This window comes from Danio aesculapii, chromosome 14 (genome assembly GCF_903798145.1).
Source record: "Danio aesculapii chromosome 14, fDanAes4.1, whole genome shotgun sequence".
Classification (NCBI taxonomy): domain Eukaryota; kingdom Metazoa; phylum Chordata; class Actinopteri; order Cypriniformes; family Danionidae; genus Danio; species Danio aesculapii.
Genome location: NC_079448.1, coordinates 35502155 through 35522061, shown reverse-complemented (window position 1 = coordinate 35522061; position 19907 = coordinate 35502155). Strand labels below are relative to the sequence as shown.

At 37.4% G+C, this 19907-nt stretch overlaps 2 protein-coding genes across 2 annotated transcripts; both read left to right on the top strand.

Annotated features, from left to right (window-relative positions):
* Positions 1-4643: 4643 nt before the first annotated feature.
* Positions 4644-9531, top strand: LOC130240988 (aurora kinase A-like). Its single transcript, XM_056472682.1, has 8 exons — positions 4644-4752; positions 6518-6536; positions 7008-7552; positions 7673-7744; positions 8333-8478; positions 8632-9010; positions 9144-9320; positions 9425-9531. Exons 1-8 carry the CDS (start codon positions 4644-4646, stop codon positions 9529-9531), a joined length of 1554 nt encoding a protein of 517 aa, XP_056328657.1.
* A 5590-nt stretch (positions 9532-15121) lies between these two features.
* On the top strand, positions 15122-19681 carry LOC130240980 (uncharacterized). The gene is made up of 7 exons (XM_056472674.1): positions 15122-15230; positions 16998-17016; positions 17254-17891; positions 18483-18628; positions 18782-19160; positions 19294-19470; positions 19575-19681. The coding sequence occupies exons 1-7, from the start codon at positions 15122-15124 to the stop codon at positions 19679-19681; spliced, it is 1575 nt and encodes a 524-aa protein (XP_056328649.1).
* Positions 19682-19907: the final 226 nt, after the last annotated feature.

Below are 19907 nucleotides of genomic sequence, written 5' to 3'. Positions count from 1 at the left end.
GTCTCTGTAAAAATGTAATTTGGGACTGATCAGAGAGACTTCTGGACCAATGATTACTGGGAACAACTGATATATATACAGGGTTTCCAATTAACATTATCACTCACCATCCAATTTGGCCACAAAACTGGAAAAAATACTATTTATTATAAAATAAAACAATTACAAAACCGTCTATATTGAAATATAAATTATTAACTGGCCTGTTATTGACCAATCAAAATTCTTCTAGAAACAAAAAAAGTAAATAAAACAATCAAAAAGTTCACCCAATAATTAAAGTTATGTTATTTATTAATCATGCTCATGTTCATCTTCAGAACTATTTTAATCCAGACTCAAAGTCTGACTCAAACATCCTCAAAACAGACCATACGTCTTCACATAAAACAAACATTTGTATTCAGTTTCTTCTCCTCAGTGTCAGTATAGGGCACGCGTTCACAGCACTTTACAGTGACATATGCCCACGTGAAACTTCCTGTGTTAAATAAATGCACAGGTGCATTCAAGGTTACATGTCAGAGGCGCGACACGTGAACGCGAGCCCTATACTGACACTGAGGGAAGAAATTGTTGAATAAAGTTATGTTTGTTTTATGTGCACATAAGCGTATACTCATAGTCAGGAACACTGCTGTCTATGAAGGATTAAGAAACTCAGATTTGACTAAAATATCTTCTTTATTTTCATTTAAATATCTTCATTTGTGCTCTGAAGATGAATAAAGTTACTACCTTTAGTGTTTGCTTTAATATTGTTCTCATATACAAGCATCTTTAGTCTAATCATTAATCATCATTTACTGACTAGTGATCTTATATGTAGGTGATATAGGTTATTTTATGGTGAGCGATAATCCAAATCCTGTATATATAGGTGGCGAGGTCCGTTCCTCCACGTGGTGCCACTGGAAACTGCCCATCCTAAAGATGGTGCTGAGCTGAACACGGACACAAAATGGCATCAGGCTGGGGCGACAAGCCTGACAACTGATGACAGTTATGATGAATTTTGTACTAAATGTTGAAATAAAGTCACATTTTTACAAAATAAGTATTTATTCTGTTTTTTTAAGGCTGATTACTGTGTAAACATTTCAAGAGAGATCAGTCAGGCACAAAAAATGACAACATTTGTAGATTTAACAAAGATTGTTTGTGCTTAATGCTATTGAGCTGAATGTGATGTTCAAGTGTGATGGAGTTTTTAGCATTTGAGAACAAATGCACTGTAAAAAATGCTTCTCTTCCAGCTGCAAACCAGCACCGTGCTGGGAAACACCTATATACTCTTGTTCACACACACTCACTATTCATTCATTTTCGTTTCGGATTAGTCCCTTTATTAATCTGTGGTCGCCACAGCGGAATGAACCGCCAATTTATCTAGCATATGTTTTATGCAGCGGATGCCCTTCCAGATGCAACCCATCTCTGGAGAAACATCCATACACACTCATTCGCACACATACATACACTATGGACAATTTAGCCAATCCAATTCACCTGGACCGCATATCTTTGGACTGTAGGAGAAACCAGAACACCAGGAGGAAACCCACGCGAACGCGGGAGAACATGCAAACTCTACACAGAAACGCCAACTGACCCAGCTGAGGCTCGAACAAGCGGCCTTCTTGTTGTGAGGACACAGCACTATCTACTGCGCCACCGCTTTTTCCATTTTGAGATGGAAACCAGTGCACTAGGAGGAAACCCACATGAACACAGAGAGAACAGGCAATTTCCACACAGAAATGCCAACTGGCACGGCCGGTGTTCTGTCGATTTGTTCTACTTTGTCAGATTGTCCTACCTCTCATTCAAAAAGTAGGTATCACATATTGAAGACGCAATGTGCTACTCATCTGATTTTGCTACCAGTGTAAATTTTAATGTGGAGTAGTGTGATATGAAGCTGTAATATCACCCTAACCACCAGGTGTCCTGACGTTTTATCCTACCCATCATATTATGTTACCGACACTGTATTTGGATAGTTCTGAGGTTGGGGTTAGGGGTTAGGTAGGTTAGAGCAAATTTACAGCTTCATATCACAGTAGTCCACATTAAAGTTTACACTGGTAGCAAAATCAGATGGGTAACATATTGTGCCATCAAAATGTGCTGCCTACTTTTTGAATGGGACGTAGGACAATATGACAACACAGGACAGTTCGAACACTGGGACTCGAACCTGCGACCTTCTTGCTGTGAGGCGACAGTACTAACTACTACAAATTCAAGTAGATTGAACATAAAACAAAAGTGTCCCCCGAAGAAATGTAAGAATCGTGTTGTCTTAACTCATTGAAAGGAGTCAAAACAGCATTATAAATTTCTCCATCACACACACACACACACATGAAGAGCATTTCTGAAACTGCATTAGCTGCAATAGCAAACATTGTGAGTAAAAACTGACAAACAAACAAGCAGAGTATTCTGTCCGTTTTATGAGCATCTTTACTGCCAAAGAACTGTCTCGTACCTCCAAAAGCCACTGTGCATTTATGGACTCTTCACAAGACTGTTATGACGTGTTTAACGGTCATCAGCATCTTAAATCCTTGAAAGTTTTTAATATTTAGATTATTTATGTATTTGTGTATGTATTGTATCACCTTTGCATCAAATTACAAAAAAGCTAATTATTGCTTGTTGGTGTTTCTAATGCAGCGTCTATGGACAGAACAAGAAATTAGACATTTTTGTCTGTTCTGGCTGCCGTCATCAGTCTCACACAATTATTTTCCTTTTTCTGAAGGTCTTGATAACACCATCGTGGAGTTTTTCTTGTATTATTTCAGCAAATAGGATTGTAAAAAATATTTGTTGCACTCCCATTTACTGCGCTCTAAGTTTACCCAACTATGGTGACTTCTGCTGCTGAGAAACCTGGAAATGTGAAAAGAGTCCATTGCCTTTTATCTTCTGAGGCGCAAGTAATATACAAGAAAGAAGGCCCACAGTGGCTTCTCCTACAAATGACAGTTTTTCTTTTTGATATTTGGCACCAGTATTTTAGCAAGTGACTATTTGGTTCTGTTTGACTTGTTGGATGGAAACGGTGCTTTATTTGCAAATATGCTTTATGCAACAAACAAACTTATCGTTTTACTACTGATTTCCATGGATTCCCATCTGATCAACTAATTAATATCCAGTAAATCAAGTACTAATATGTATGATAACTAGCATGCTCCTACGTTTAACTATTTATTAAAAGTGTTAATCAAATTTCTGCAATACACACTGTCATAATTTAATGAGAAAATCTGAAATTCATAATTTTCAATGGTGATATGCTCATTTAAGCTGTGCACTACATGTTTTTAAGCTAAAAAAAAACCTAGGAACATATTAAAATAAAATCAATCCATGTCATGGTCTCTGCAGTGAACATTCAGAAACCTCCATTAACAAACAGGCAAGAATTCATTCTACATACTTGGAGGTTTCTTCTATTTCCTCTGCTTCCTATAGTAAACTAAGAACAGCCATGTTTAATATTATCAAAATAAATTACAGACACTCAGACATGTGCAGAGATAGACCCTAATCAGTCCTACTCTAACTAGACAAGTGCCTTTTTTGACCAGTTTGTATTGTCATTCCCTACATTCACATCATTTATTCACATTTTACAACATACCTTAAGATTCAGAGTCATTCAAACCCCTGTGTAGATTATTATTATTATTAGTTATGTCTATTATTGTTAATAAATTAATAACTGTATGCTTTTACAAATAAATACATCAAATTATTTGATCATTACATATAATGATAATTTACAAGCTGGTATCTTTGTTATCAAATAACAGAACAAACTAATAAAGAACAAGCAATACATAAACCCAAACAGAAAGTGAAGGGAAAAGTTTATTATTTGCTGGAACAAGCATTAGTGAAATGAGTTGATGAATAATCAGATTTAGACACAGCTAGTTTTATTATTGAATGAATCTGATTATTCGCTCATTAATACATGCCTTAATTTCATTGATCTCAGCATTATCGTTAACCTTCCGTTACTTGCATCTGCATTTTGCAGTGTAAATGGGCATTGATAAGTTAACATTAGATCAAATGACTTAATGTGATATTCAATATCATATCTCGGCTTTTAATGTGTAGACAAGCGCTTACCGCCAACAATTACATTTAAATTAGCTACAAAACGAATGCTAATATTAGACATATCTTACCTGTGAACGATTTAAATTGAGTCTGATAAATAAACACAAAACGGACAGTAAAGACTCTTCAAACGGGAAATGTTTAAGAATTTTATTTTGCTCCAAAAACAGCCGCGGTTAAACAACAGCACCACTCACGTCATAAAACTGACCAATCACTTAGCAACAGTAGAACGTTGAGAACGCGGGTTCGATCGTGACGCAAGAGCTAATAAGCACTCTCTCGGTGAAATTCCTTCATTGCTTTTATTTGACAGATATCGAGAAGGTGAACAAAGTTTGCTTTGAGTAATTTGCTCTGCTAATACTGTCAATTGATAGCGTACAGTTTATTGAGGCTCACTTTGATAAATAAGCTTTACTTACAGTAAAATCCAGTTTTTATTGTAAGTGTATTTTAATTTTCTCATCTATAAGTGTACGTAAGTTTACCCAACAATGTTACTTACCGTACTCGGAGTTATTGCTCTCTTCCTGAGAGAAAGAAACACCAACAACACTGAAGAAGAGGGCCAGAAAGATGTACCACCTGTGAGGAACAGTGACGGTAAACGATATGTCCATTTTATGTAACACATGTGCTTCATTTTCTTAACTGGAGTCTGTGTAGAGCTCTACGCTTATTTTTATCTTACTGGGAGAAAACATTACAAAACACAGTCAATACGGTTAATTGGTTTTAATCTAATTCTTTTGGTTTAAACACAGGGGTGTCAAACATTAGCCACCCAAATGTGTCTATTAGTATTACATAGACAAGTAGATACATATTACAAGTTATTTTCTTTGCTTCAAAATGAAAGATTTAGTTCAGCCAAAAATGAAACCCAAACCCTGAGACCTTAAGTAAGAAATTAGGGTATTTTAGGCGACATCAGAGAGCTCCCTCATCCTCCATAGACAACAAGAGACAGCTCAAAGACATGAAGGGTACTAAAATGTAAGGCTAGACGATATGGCAAAAATACTGTCTCAATAATCATTTTCCATATTGAACAATATGTATTTTGATATAAGAGTAATTCCAGCATTATGGATGTGACATTTGCAGTAAAAACTCAAAACAAATTCACAGAGAAGGTATATATTCATATTATATTGAAACATCTGTTTACATTTTCCAAAAGAGCTAAATACAGAGTTATGGGATCAAAACAATATTAATCTGTAAACATTTGTTATACTTTAAATAAGGAAAATAAGCACACGTTATGGATTTTATCAAAACAGTTAGCGAGTTTACGGTATACAGCATACTTTGTAGAAATTCTGTGAATTAAACTGCACAACCCAAAATAAATAATGCAAATCTAAAGAATAAGAGTTGTTTCTCTATAGAACAAAAATTATTGACTATTTTGTTTTACATTTTTGTATTTATGAGGAAAAAACTTTGTTATGGATGTGACGTCTCTCCGTCTCTGTGAAATTGGCACTTGTGTGACTTTAGTTAATCAAATATAATTGTTTGAGGACATTGAGTAGTTTTGTAGTACATTAAATTACAAGCCTACACAAAAAGGGTTTCGCTATTTTGGTAAAAACTTATTTTTTCATGGCAAGGTTGACATTTGCATGGAATTGCTCACAAGTTGTTAATGCTTTCAGATTTGAAAGAGAATGACTGAATCTACAAAAATTAGAGGGTCCATTAAATGGCATAACATAAATTTTTAGTGGCCGAAAATTCAGTACATTTCTAATATCAACACTTTTTTAGGTTCCCATTGTACATTTCTGCTGTGATCAATATAGAGTAAAAGAGTACAGAGCTTCTCATTGTTAATGACATAAATGTTATCGCGATTCTATATAATATCATTTATCGGCCCAGCTCTACTAAAAAGCATGTCACCTAAAATATCTTAAATTGTGTTGTGAAGATGAATAAAGGTTTGGGTTAGGAAAGACATAAGGGTGAGTAACAAGTTTCATTTTTGGGGAAACTAACACTCAGAAAAACCTCAATTAATGAGTAAATAAACTATACTTTAGGACAAATCTCCACTTGCTGGGGGTTTTAAGTGTCACTTTTATTTAGAACAATCCACAACAGGCCGAAACCAGCCGAAGTACAAGCACAAAACACTCAAAATATTGTCCAATTATTGCTATTCAAGAAGATGACATAAAATAAAATATTAAAACTGTTAATCAATGTCATTTGAGTTTGACACCACTGTCACAACATAAAGAAGCACATCTTAAAACGTCACTTCATAATTTACAGCATTCATTAATATGCTTAATAACTGTAAATAAATATCATCTGAATAAAACTAAAATCTTTTTTATATGAATCCTTTCTTTAGGTCGAGAAATCGATGACTGGTGTAAAGAATCATCACCGGAGGAGCCTGTCAGTGTTCACAGTGAGGAACCATCACCAGAGGAGCCTGTCAGTGTTCACAGTGAAGAACCATCACTGGAGGAGCCTGTCAGTGTTCACAGTGAAGAACCATCACCAGAGGAGCCTGTCAGTGTTCACAGTGAGGAACCATCACCGGAGGAGCCTGTCAGTGTTCACAGTGAAGAACCATCACTGGAGGAGCCTGTCAGTGTTCACAGTGAGGAACCATCACCGGAGGAGCCTGTCAGTGTTCACAGTGAAGAACCATCACCGGAGGAGCCTGTCAGTGTTCACAGTGAGGAACCATCACTAGAGGAGCCTGTCAGTGTTCACAGTGAAGAACCATCACTGGAGGAGCCTGTCAGTGTTCACAGTGAGGAACCATCACTGGAGGAGCCTGTCAGTGTTCACAGTGAGGAACCAGCACCGGAGGAGCCTGTCAGTGTTCACAGTGAAGAACCATCACTGGAGGAGCCTGTCAGTGTTCACAGTGAGGAACCATCACTGGAGGAGCCTGTCAGTGTTCACAGTGAAGAACCATCACTGGAGGAGCCTGTCAGTGTTCACAGTGAGGAACCAGCACCGGAGGAGCCTGTCAGTGTTCACAGTGAAGAACCATCACTGGAGGAGCCTGTCAGTGTTCACAGTGAGGAACCATCACTGGAGGAGCCTGTCAGTGTTCACAGTGAGGAACCATCACTGGAGGAGCCTGTCAGTGTTCACAGTGAGGAACCAGCACCGGAGGAGCCTGTCAGTGTTCACAGTGAGGAACCATCACCGGAGGAGCCTGTCAGTGTTCACAGTGAAGAACCATCACTGGAGGAGCCTGTCAGTGTTCACAGTGAGGAACCATCACTTGTAGAGCCTGTCAGTGTTCACAGTGAGGAACCATCACTAGTAGAGCCTGTCAGTGTTCACAGTGAAGAACCATCACTAGTAGAGCCTGTCAGTGTTCACAGTGAGGAACCATCGCTGGAGGAATCATCACTGGATCTCAGCTTCTTCTCTGCTGAGTCGAGCTGGAAGGATGATCTCTCTTCAAGCTTCTTAACTGTTGAGTCGAGCTGGAGTGATGGTCTGTCTTCAAGCTTCTTAACTGCTGAGTCTGGCTGTGGAGATGATGAACCTTTATATGTTGTCTCTGCTGAACCTGAGATATTGATGAAGGACAAAGAGACACAAATCATTGGTAAGTTTACTACCATGACCCTACAGTTATCCAACACACATGCATATTTTAACAATGGTTTATGCTTTAAACAGACTTTAGTGTGTGTTTTAGGAATAGCTGAAAATGCATCTATTTATGAAGTTTTAATATATATCCTATTCATATTTAAGGGATAGTTCACCCAAAACTGGAACTGTCATCATTTGCTCACCCTTTACTTGTTCCAAACCTGTCATGATAGTTTGAGGAAAGCTTGAAACCTGTAACTACTGACTTTCAGAGTATTTGTTTTTCTTACTGTGGAAGACAGTGGTTACAGGTTTTCAGTTTTCTTCTAAATTTCTTCTTTATTTAACAAACGAAACTCACAAATTTTTGGAAACACTTGAGGGAGAGTAAATAGCCAGTACATTTTATTTTTGGGTGAACTATACCTTTAAGGTGAGACTGAATATTTTACACTCATTTGTTTATTTTACCACCAAATAAACTTTTAAGGGACAGATATTCAGTGTAGAATCGCAATTTATATATGAAAGAGGAAACGTTTTAGATGAAGGTACTGTACCACTGTTGATTTTTGATCTCTTTTTTGTCTTTCCACAGAGATCAATTCCCACTGCTATGAAATTGAAGCTCAGCTGGGTGAAGGAGGCTGTGGAGCAGTTTTCGCAGGGACCCGTATAGAAGATGGTCTTCAGGTGGCAGTAAAAGTATCTGATTTCGAGAAGGAGAAGCGATTCATCAGTGTCGTAAGTAGTCTGCTTTCATTTACTGTTTTCTTGTCATATTTATCTTAGACTTCAAATGTTTTTTATGATAGACATTGCCAACAGTTTGTCCTGGACTTGCTTATTGAAAATACCTTTTCTATCAAATGATCTTCACAACTGTCTTTCTTCTAGGATGGGTTTGAAAATCCACTTCCACTGGAGATCGCTCTGCACTTTCTTGCCAATAAAGGCCCCAAGATTAAGGAAATCATCGAGCTTCTGGACTGGAAGGTGGATGCTGATAACTACTTTATGGTGCTAGAGCAGCCCATACCCTGCATCAGCTTGTATGCTTTCCTTATCGACTGCAAAGGCATTGTTCCAGAGGACAAGTTACGAAAGATCATGTTCCAGACAACAATTGCAGCCCAAACATGCTGCCAGCGTGGAGTTCTTCATCGTGATATCAAGCTGGAGAACTTGCTGATTAACCCGGACACCCTTGAGGTCAAACTGATTGACTTCGGGTGCGGCGACCTCCTTACTGAGGACAGTTACCAATCCATTAGAGGTATGTTCATCCTTCAAAGCTGTAAGAAGGGTCTTAAACTCTGCTGATGAGTCAAGATTTATTTTTTTACGTGACTTTTGAAACATTGGCTGTTGTTTATCTTTACTGTTGTTGGAAACAAATTCTCTTTCAGGCACCAGAGAGTACTTCCCTCCCGAGTTTGCGTCAACTGGAAGATACCACGGGGAACCAGCGACAGTCTGGTCACTTGGAGTTGTTCTGTTTTTGCTAGTTTTCTACAGATATCCAGAACAAAGTGACTTGCCCAGAATGAACGACAGAAGGTTGAGGATTAAAGGCTTGTCAAGAGGTGAGATCTTCACTTAGGCTAAAGATGGTTATAATTTGAATGTCATTTAAACAAGCATGTATAAACATAATAACTACAAGTTACTCTTTCTTCTTTCTGCATAGACGGCTGCGATTTCTTCCACGGCTGTCTGCAGTTCGACTACAAGGATCGGCTTGAACTACAAAACCTCAGTTCCCATAAGTGGTTTAGGGTATTGAATACATTTTGACATTAGCCATCTTACACCGTTATAAGCCAGGTTTCATTTGACATTAGCCATCTTACACTGTCATAAGCCAGGTTTCATTTGACATTAGCCATCTTACACTGTCATAAGCCAGGTTTCATTTGACATTGGCCATCTTACACTGTCATAAGCCAGGTTTCATTTGACATTAGCCATCTTACACTGTCATAAACCAGGTTTCATTTGACAATGGCCATCTTACACTGTCATAAGCCAGGTTTCCATCTCAACATGATGTTAGTGAGGTGCAGTTGTTAGAGCAGCTCACTAAGTTAAAGGTTTATTCTAAAATTAGTGTTTCCATCTCCCATTTTTAGCATTAATGAATTTTTTGCACAAGCACCACCTCCATTACTGATTTCAACACATTTCAACACAGGTGAATGGAAACCAAGCTAAATCTTATGTTCTTCCATTTCTAATTGTTCTAACATGTTCTTTTTACTACATGTTGTTTGTTTAATCTATTTATGCTTTAAAATGTGTCTCTGTTTATGTTTCAGACGAGAACAAGGAGGAATGAGGAGAACTGTCCTGATTTAATGCATGGATGCAGTCATTCCAACCACCCCATAACTTCCAATTAAATTCCATATAAATAAATAAAGAAATGATAAAGCACTTAACAATTTGGACCTTTATATGGTATACGTGCCTCTTCCTGCACTTTAACATCAGCTTTTGCACTAACTCTTGCACTTTTACATGCTAAAATAAAATGCATAATAAAATAATAAATAAAAATACATATCTCAGTCGTTCCCAATTCAGGTCTATATATTTTTGTGTGTCTCAGTAAAATGTAATTTGGGACTGATCAGAGAGACTTCTGGACCAATGATTACTGGGAACAACTGATATATATACAGGGTTTCCAATTAACATTATCACTCACCATCCAATTTGGCCACAAAACTGGAAAAAATACTATTTATTATAAAATAAAACAATTACAAAACCGTCTATATTGAAATATAAATTATTAACTGGCCTGTTATTGACCAATCAAAATTCTTCTAGAAACAAAAAAAGTAAATAAAACAATCAAAAAGTTCACCCAATAATTAAAGTTATGTTATTTATTAATCATGCTCATGTTCATCTTCAGAACTATTTTAATCCAGACTCAAAGTCTGACTCAAACATCCTCAAAACAGACCATACGTCTTCACATAAAACAAACATTTGCATTCAGTTTCTTCTCCTCAGTGTCAGTATAGAGCACGCGTTCACAGCACTGTACAGTGACATATGCCCACGTGCAACTTCCTGTGTTAAATAAATGCACAGGTGCATTCAAGGTTACATGTCAGAGGCGCGACACGTGAACGCGAGCCCTATACTGACACTGAGGGAAGAAATTGTTGAATAAAGTTATGTTTGTTTTATGTGCACATAAGCGTATACTCATAGTCAGGAACACTGCTGTCTATGAAGGATTAAGAAACTCAGATTTGACTAAAATATCTTCTTTATTTTCATTTAAATATCTTCATTTGTGCTCTGAAGATGAATAAAGTTACTACCTTTAGTGTTTGCTTTAATATTGTTCTCATATACAAGCATCTTTAGTCTAATCATTAATCATCATTTACTGACTAGTGATCTTATATGTAGGTGATATAGGTTATTTTATGGTGAGCGATAATCCAAATCCTGTATATATAGGTGGCGAGGTCCGTTCCTCCACGTGGTGCCACTGGAAACTGCCCATCCTAAAGATGGTGCTGAGCTGAACACGGACACAAAATGGCATCAGGCTGGGGCGACAAGCCTCACAACTGATGACAGTTATGATGAATTTTGTACTAAATGTTGAAATAAAGTCACATTTTTACAAAATAAGTATTTATTCTGTTTTTTTATGCTGATTACTGTGTAAACATTTCAAGAGAGATCAGTCAGGCACAAAAAATGACAACATTTGTAGATTTAACAAAGATTAGTTGTGCTTAATGCTATTGAGCTGAATGTGATGTTCAAGTGTGATGGAGTTTTTAGCATTTGAGAACAAATGCACTGTAAAAAATGCTTCTCTTCCAGCTGCAAACCAGCACCGTGCTGGGAAACACCTATATACTCTTATTCACACACACACACACTCAGTATTCATTCATTTTCATTTCGGCTTAGTCCCTTTATTAATCTGTGGTCAGCACAGCGGAATGAACCGCCAATTTATCCAGCATATGTTTTACCAAGCGGATGCCCTTCCAGATGCAACCCATCTCTGGGAAACATCCATACACACACATACACTAAGGACAATTTAGCCTACCCAATACACCTATAGCACATGTCTTTGGACTGTGGGGAAACCCAGAGGAAACCCACGAGAACGCTGGGAGAACATGCAAACTTCACACAGAAACGCCAACTGACCCAGCTGAGGCTCGAACCAGCGACCTTCTTGCTGTGAGGCGACAGCACTACCTACTGCGCCACCGTGTCGCCTACACACTCACTCTTTTGAATAAAATTGAGTTTATTCAATTCACCTATAGCGCATGTGTTTGCACAGTGGGGGAAACCAGAGCACCAGGAGGAAACCCACATGAACACAGAGAGAACAGGCAATTTCCACACAGAAATGCCAACTGGCACGGCCGGTGTTCTGTCGATTTGTTCTACTTTGTCCGATTGTCCTACCTCTCATTCAAAAAGTAGGTAGCACATATTGAAGACGCAATGTGCTACTCATCTGATTTTGCTACCAGTGTAAATTTTAATGTGGAGTAGCATTATAAATTTCTCCATCACACACACACACACGAGCATTTCTGAAACTGCATTAGCTGCAATAGCAAACATTGTGAGTAAAAACTGACAAACAAACAAGCAGAGTGTGATATGAAGCTGTAATATCACCCTAACCACCGGGTGTCCTGACATTTTATCCTACCCATCATATTATTTTACCAACACTGTATTTGGATAGTTCTGAGGTTGGGGTTAGGTAGGTTAGAGCAATATTACATCTTCATATCACACTAGTCCACAGTAAAATTTACACTGGTAGCAAAATCAGATGGGTAGCATATTGTGCCATCAAAATGTGCTGCCTACTTTTAGAATGGGAGGTAGGACAATCTGACAATGTAGGACAAATCGAACACTGGGACTCGAACCTGCGACCTTCTTGCTGTGAGGCGACAGTACTAACTACTACAAATTCAAGTAGATTGAACATAAAACAATTAAGTGTCCCCCGAAGAAATGTAAGAATCGTGTTGTCTTAGCTCATTGAAAGGAGTCAAAACAGCATTATAAATTTCTCCATCACACACACACACACACATGAAGAGCATTTCTGAAACTGCATTAGCTGCAATAGCAAACATTGTGAGTAAAAACTGACAAACAAACAAGCAGAGTATTCTGTCCGTTTTATGAGCATCTTTACTGCCAATGAACTGTCTCGTACCTCCAAAAGCCACTGTGCATTTATGGACTCTTCACAAGACTGTTATGACGTGTTTAACGGTCATCAGCATCTTAAATCCTTGAAAGTTTTTAATATTTAGATTATTTATGTATTTGTGTATGTATTGTATCACCTTTGCATCAAATTACAAAAAAGCTAATTATTGCTTGTTGGTGTTTCTAATGCAGCGTCTATGGACAGAACAAGAAATTAGACATTTTTGTCTGTTCTGGCTGCCGTCATCAGTCTCACACAATTATTTTCCTTTTTCTGAAGGTCTTGATAACACCATCGTGGAGTTTTTCTTGTATTATTTCAGCAAATAGGATTGTAAAAAAATATTTGTTGCACTCCCATTTACTGCGCTCTAAGTTTACCCAACTATGGTGACTTCTGCTGCTGAGAAACCTGGAAATGTGAAAAGAGTCCATTGCCTTTTATCTTCTGAGGCGCAAGTAATATACAAGAAAGAAGGCCCACAGTGGCTTCTCCTACAAATGACAGTTTTTCTTTTTGATATTTGGCACCAGTATTTTAGCAAGTGACTATTTGGTTCTGTTTGACTTGTTGGATGGAAACGGTGCTTTATTTGCAAATATGCTTTATGCAACAAACAAACTTATCGTTTTACTACTGATTTCCATGGATTCCCATCTGATCAACTAATTAATATCCAGTAAATCAAGTACTAATATGTATGATAACTAGCATGCTCCTACGTTTAACTATTTATTAAAAGTGTTAATCAAATTTCTGCAATACACACTGTCATAATTTAATGAGAAAATCTGAAATTCATAATTTTCAATGGTGATATGCTCATTTAAGCTGTGCACTACATGTTTTTAAGCTAAAAAAAAAACCTAGGAACATATTAAAATAAAATCAATCCATGTCATGGTCTCTGCAGTGAACATTCAGAAACCTCCATTAACAAACAGGCAAGAATTCATTCTACATACTTGGAGGTTTCTTCTATTTCCTCTGCTTCCTATAGTAAACTAAGAACAGCCATGTTTAATATCAAAATAAATTACAGACACTCAGACATGTGCAGAGATAGACCCTAATCAGTCCTACTCTAACTAGACAAGTGCCTTTTTTGACCAGTTTGTATTGTCATTCCCTACATTCACATCATTTATTCACATTTTACAACATACCTTAAGATTCAGAGTCATTCAAACCCCTGTGTAGATTATTATTATTATTAGTTATGTCTATTATTGTTAATAAATTAATAACTGTATGCTTTTACAAATAAATACATCAAATTATTTGATCATTACATATAATGATAATTTACAAGCTGGTATCTTTGTTATCAAATAACAGAACAAACTAATAAAGAACAAGCAATACATAAACCCAAACAGAAAGTGAAGGGAAAAGTTTATTATTTGCTGGAACAAGCATTAGTGAAATGAGTTGATGAATAATCAGATTTAGACACAGCTAGTTTTATTATTGAATGAATCTGATTATTCGCTCATTAATACATGCCTTAATTTCATTGATCTCAGCATTATCGTTAACCTTCCGTTACTTGCATCTGCATTTTGCAGTGTAAATGGGCATTGATAAGTTAACATTAGATCAAATGACTTAATGTGATATTCAATATCATATCTCGGCTTTTAATGTGTAGACAAGCGCTTACCGCCAACAATTACATTTAAATTAGCTACAAAACGAATGCTAATATTAGACATATCTTACCTGTGAACGATTTAAATTGAGTCTGATAAATAAACACAAAACGGACAGTAAAGACTCTTCAAACGGGAAATGTTTAAGAATTTTATTTTGCTCCAAAAACAGCCGCGGTTAAACAACAGCACCACTCACGTCATAAAACTGACCAATCACTTAGCAACAGTAGAACGTTGAGAACGCGGGTTCGATCGTGACGCAAGAGCTAATAAGCACTCTCTCGGTGAAATTCCTTCATTGCTTTTATTTGACAGATATCGAGAAGGTGAACAAAGTTTGCTTTGAGTAATTTGCTCTGCTAATACTGTCAATTGATAGCGTACAGTTTATTGAGGCTCACTTTGATAAATAAGCTTTACTTACAGTAAAATCCAGTTTTTATTGTAAGTGTATTTTAATTTTCTCATCTATAAGTGTACGTAAGTTTACCCAACAATGTTACTTACCGTACTCGGAGTTATTGCTCTCTTCCTGAGAGAAAGAAACACCAACAACACTGAAGAAGAGGGCCAGAAAGATGTACCACCTGTGAGGAACAGTGACGGTAAACGATATGTCCATTTTATGTAACACATGTGCTTCATTTTCTTAACTGGAGTCTGTGTAGAGCTCTACGCTTATTTTTATCTTACTGGGAGAAAACATTACAAAACACAGTCAATACGGTTAATTGGTTTTAATCTAATTCTTTTGGTTTAAACACAGGGGTGTCAAACATTAGCCACCCAAATGTGTCTATTAGTATTACATAGACAAGTAGATACATATTACAAGTTATTTTCTTTGCTTCAAAATGAAAGATTTAGTTCAGCCAAAAATGAAACCCAAACCCTGAGACCTTAAGTAAGAAATTAGGGTATTTTAGGCGACATCAGAGAGCTCCCTCATCCTCCATAGACAACAAGAGACAGCTCAAAGACATGAAGGGTACTAAAATGTAAGGCTAGACGATATGGCAAAAATACTGTCTCAATAATCATTTTCCATATTGAACAATATGTATTTTGATATAAGAGTAATTCCAGCATTATGGATGTGACATTTGCAGTAAAAACTCAAAACAAATTCACAGAGAAGGTATATATTCATATTATATTGAAACATCTGTTTACATTTTCCAAAAGAGCTAAATACAGAGTTATGGGATCAAAACAATATTAATCTGTAAACATTTGTTATACTTTAAATAAGGAAAATAAGCACACGTTATGGATTTTATCAAAACAGTTAGCGAGTTTACGGTATACAGCATACTTTGTAGAAATTCTGTGAATTAAACTGCACAACCCAAAATAAATAATGCAAATATAAAGAATAAGAGTTGTTTCTCTATAGAACAAAAATTATTGACTATTTTGTTTTACATTTTTGTATTTATGAGGAAAAAACTTTGTTATGGATGTGACGTCTCTCCGTCTCTGTGAAATTGTCACTTGTGTGACTTTAGTTAAGAAAATATAATTGTTTGAGGACATTGAGTAGTTTTGTAGTACATTAAATTACAAGCCTACACAAAAAGGGTTTCGCTATTTTGGTAAAAACTTATTTTTTTCATGGCAAGGTTGACATTTGCATGGAATTGCTCACAAGTTGTTAATGCTTTCAGATTTGAAAGAGAATGACTGAATCTACAAAAATTAGAGGGTCCATTAAATGACATAACATAAATTTTTAGTGGCCGAAAATTCAGTACATTTCTAATATCAACACTTTTTTAGGTTCCCATTGTACATTTCTGCTGTGATCAATATAGAGTAAAAGAGTACAGAGCTTCTCATTGTTAATGACATAAATGTTAACACGATTCGATATAATATCATTTATCGGCCCAGCTCTACTAAAAAGCATGTCACCTAAAATATCTTAAATTGTGTTGTGAAGATGAATAAAGGTTTGGGTTAGGAAAGACATAAGGGTGAGTAACAAGTTTCATTTTTAGGGAAACTAACACTCAGAAAAACCTCAATTAATGAGTAAATAAACTATACTTTAGGACAAATCTCCACCTGCTGGGGGTTTTAAGTGTCACTTTTATTTAGGACAATCCACAACAGGCCGAAACCAGCTGAAGTACAAGCACAAAACACTCAAAATATTGTCCAATTATTGCTATTCAAGAAAATGACATAAAATAAAATATTAAAACCGTTAATCAATGTCATTTGAGTTTGAGACCACTGTCACAACATAAAGAAGCACATCTTAAAACGTCACTTCATAATTTACAGCATTCATTAATATGCTTAATAACTGTAAATAAATATCATCTGAATAAAACTAAAATCTTTTTTATATGAATCCTTTCTTTTAGGTCGAGAAATTGATGACTGGTGTAAAGAATCATCACCGGAGGAGCCTGTCAGTGTTCACAGTGAAGAACCATCACCAGAGGAGCCTGTCAGTGTTCACAGTGAGGAACCATCACTGGAGGAGCCTGTCAGTGTTCACAGTGAAGAACCATCACTGGAGGAGCCTGTCAGTGTTCACAGTGAAGAACCATCACCAGAGGAGCCTGTCAGTGTTCACAGTGAGGAACCATCACCGGAGGAGCCTGTCAGTGTTCACAGTGAAGAACCATCACTGGAGGAGCCTGTCAGTGTTCACAGTGAAGAACCATCACTGGAGGAGCCTGTCAGTGTTCACAGTGAAGAACCATCACCAGAGGAGCCTGTCAGTGTTCACAGTGAAGAACCATCACTGGAGGAGCCTGTCAGTGTTCACAGTGAAGAACCATCACTAGTAGAGCCTGTCAGTATTCACAGTGAAGAACCATCACTGGAGGAGCCTGTCAGTGTTCACAGTGAGGAACCATCACTGGAGGAGCCTGTCAGTGTTCACAGTGAGGAACCATCACTGGAGGAGCCTGTCAGTGTTCACAGTGAGGAACCATCACCGGAGGAGCCTGTCAGTGTTCACAGTGAAGAACCATCACCGGAGGAGCCTGTCAGTGTTCACAGTGAGGAACCATCACTAGTAGAGCCTGTCAGTGTTCACAGTGAGGAACCATCACTAGTAGAGCCTGTCAGTGTTCACAGTGAGGAACCATCACTGGAGGAGCCTGTCAGTGTTCACAGTGAGGAACCATCACTAGTAGAGTCTTCAAGCTTCTTAACTGCTGAGTCTGGCTGTGGAGATGATGAACCTTTATATGTTGTCTCTGCTGAACCTGAGATATTGATGAAGGACAAAGAGACACAAATCATTGGTAAGTTTACTACCATGACCCTACAGTTATCCAACACACATGCATATTTTAACAATGGTTTATGCTTTAAACAGACTTTAGTGTGTGTTTTTTAGGAATAGATGAAAATGCATCTATTTATGAAGATTTAATATATATCGTATTCATATTTAAGGGATAGTTCACCCAAAACTGGAACTGTCATCATTTGCTCACCCTTTACTTGTTCCAAACCTGTCATGATAGTTTGAGGAAAGCTTGAAACCTGTAACTACTGACTTTCAGAGTATTTGTTTTTCCTACTGTGGAAGACGGTGGTTACAGGTTTTCAGTTTTCTTCTAAATTTCTTCTTTATTTAACAAACGAAACTCACAAATGTTTGGAAACACTTGAGGGAGAGTAAATAGCCAGTACATTTTCATTGTTGGGTGAACTATACCTTTAAGGTGAGACTGAATATTTTACACTCATTTGTTTATTTTACCACCAAATAAACTTTTAAGGGACAGATATTCAGTGTAGAATCGCAATTTATATATGAAAGAGGAAACGTTTTAGATGAAGGTACTGTACCACTGTTGATTTCTGATCTCTTCTTCATCTTTCCACAGAGATCAATTCCCACTGCTATGAAATTGAAGCTCAGCTGGGTGAAGGAGGCTGTGGAGCAGTTTTCGCAGGGACCCGTATAGAAGATGGTCTTCAGGTGGCAGTAAAAGTGTCTGATTTCGAGAAGGAGAAGCGATTCATCAGTGTCGTAAGTAGTCTGCTTTCATTTACTGTTTTCTTGTCATATTTATCTTAGACTTCAAATGTTTTTTATGATAGACATTGCCAACAGTTTGTCCTGGACTTGCTTATTGAAAATACCTTTTCTATCAAATGATCTTCACAACTGTCTTTCTTCTAGGATGGGTTTGAAAATCCACTTCCACTGGAGATTGCTCTGCACTTTCTTGCCAATAAAGGCCCCAAGATTAAGGAAATCATCGAGCTTCTGGACTGGAAGGTGGATGCTGATAACTACTTTATGGTGCTAGAGCAGCCCATACCCTGCATCAGCTTGTATGCTTTCCTTATCGACTGCAAAGGCATTGTTCCAGAGGACAAGTTACGAAAGATCATGTTCCAGACAACAATTGCAGCCCAAACATGCTGCCAGCGTGGAGTTCTTCATCGTGATATCAAGCTGGAGAACTTGCTGATTAACCCGGACACCCTTGAGGTCAAACTGATTGACTTCGGGTGCGGCGACCTCCTTACTGAGGACAGTTACCAATCCATTAGAGGTATGTTCATCCTTCAAAGCTGTAAGAAGGGTCTTGAACTCTGCTGATGAGTCAAGATTTATTTTTTTACGTGACTTTTGAAACATTGGCTGTTGTTTATCTATACTGTTGTTGGAAACAAATTCTCTTTCAGGCACCAGAGAGTACTTCCCTCCCGAGTTTGCATCAACTGGAAGATACCACGGGGAACCAGCGACAGTCTGGTCACTTGGAGTTGTTCTGTTTTTGCTAGTTTTCTACAGATATCCAGAACAAAGTGACTTGCCCAGAATGAACGACAGAAGGTTGAGGATTAAAGGCTTGTCAAGAGGTGAGATCTTCACTTAGGCTAAAGATGGTTATAATTTGAATGTCATTTAAACAAGCATGTATAAACATAATAACTACAAGTTACTCTTTCTTCTTTCTGCATAGACGGCTGCGATTTCTTCCACGGCTGTCTGCAGTTCGACTACAAGGATCGGCTTGAACTGCAAAACCTCAGTTCCCATAAGTGGTTTAGGGTATTGAATACATTTTGACATTAGCCATCTTATACTGTCATAAGTCAGGTTTCATTTGACATTAGCCATCTTACACTGTCTTAAGCCAGGTTTCATTTGACATTAGCCATCTTACACTGTCATAAGCCAGGTTTCATTTGACATTAGCCATCTTACACTGTCATAAGCCAGGTTTCATTTGACATTAGCCATCTTAAACTGTCATAAGCCAGGTTTCATTTGACATTAGCCATCTTACACTGTC

Bases quoted from the DNA above. Each gene is read 5' to 3' on its own strand.
- LOC130240988 (XM_056472682.1), top strand. From the start codon at position 4,644: ATGTTACTTACCGTACTCGGAGTTATTGCTCTCTTCCTGAGAGAAAGA. The intron at 8,479-8,631 runs GTAAGTAGTCTG...TCTTTCTTCTAG, and splicing joins AGAAGCGATTCATCAGTGTC to GATGGGTTTGAAAATCCACT. The intron at 9,011-9,143 runs GTATGTTCATCC...ATTCTCTTTCAG, and splicing joins CAGTTACCAATCCATTAGAG to GCACCAGAGAGTACTTCCCT.
- LOC130240980 (XM_056472674.1), top strand. From the start codon at position 15,122: ATGTTACTTACCGTACTCGGAGTTATTGCTCTCTTCCTGAGAGAAAGA. The intron at 17,892-18,482 runs GTAAGTTTACTA...ATCTTTCCACAG, and splicing joins CAAAGAGACACAAATCATTG to AGATCAATTCCCACTGCTAT. The intron at 19,471-19,574 runs GTGAGATCTTCA...CTTTCTGCATAG, and splicing joins GATTAAAGGCTTGTCAAGAG to ACGGCTGCGATTTCTTCCAC.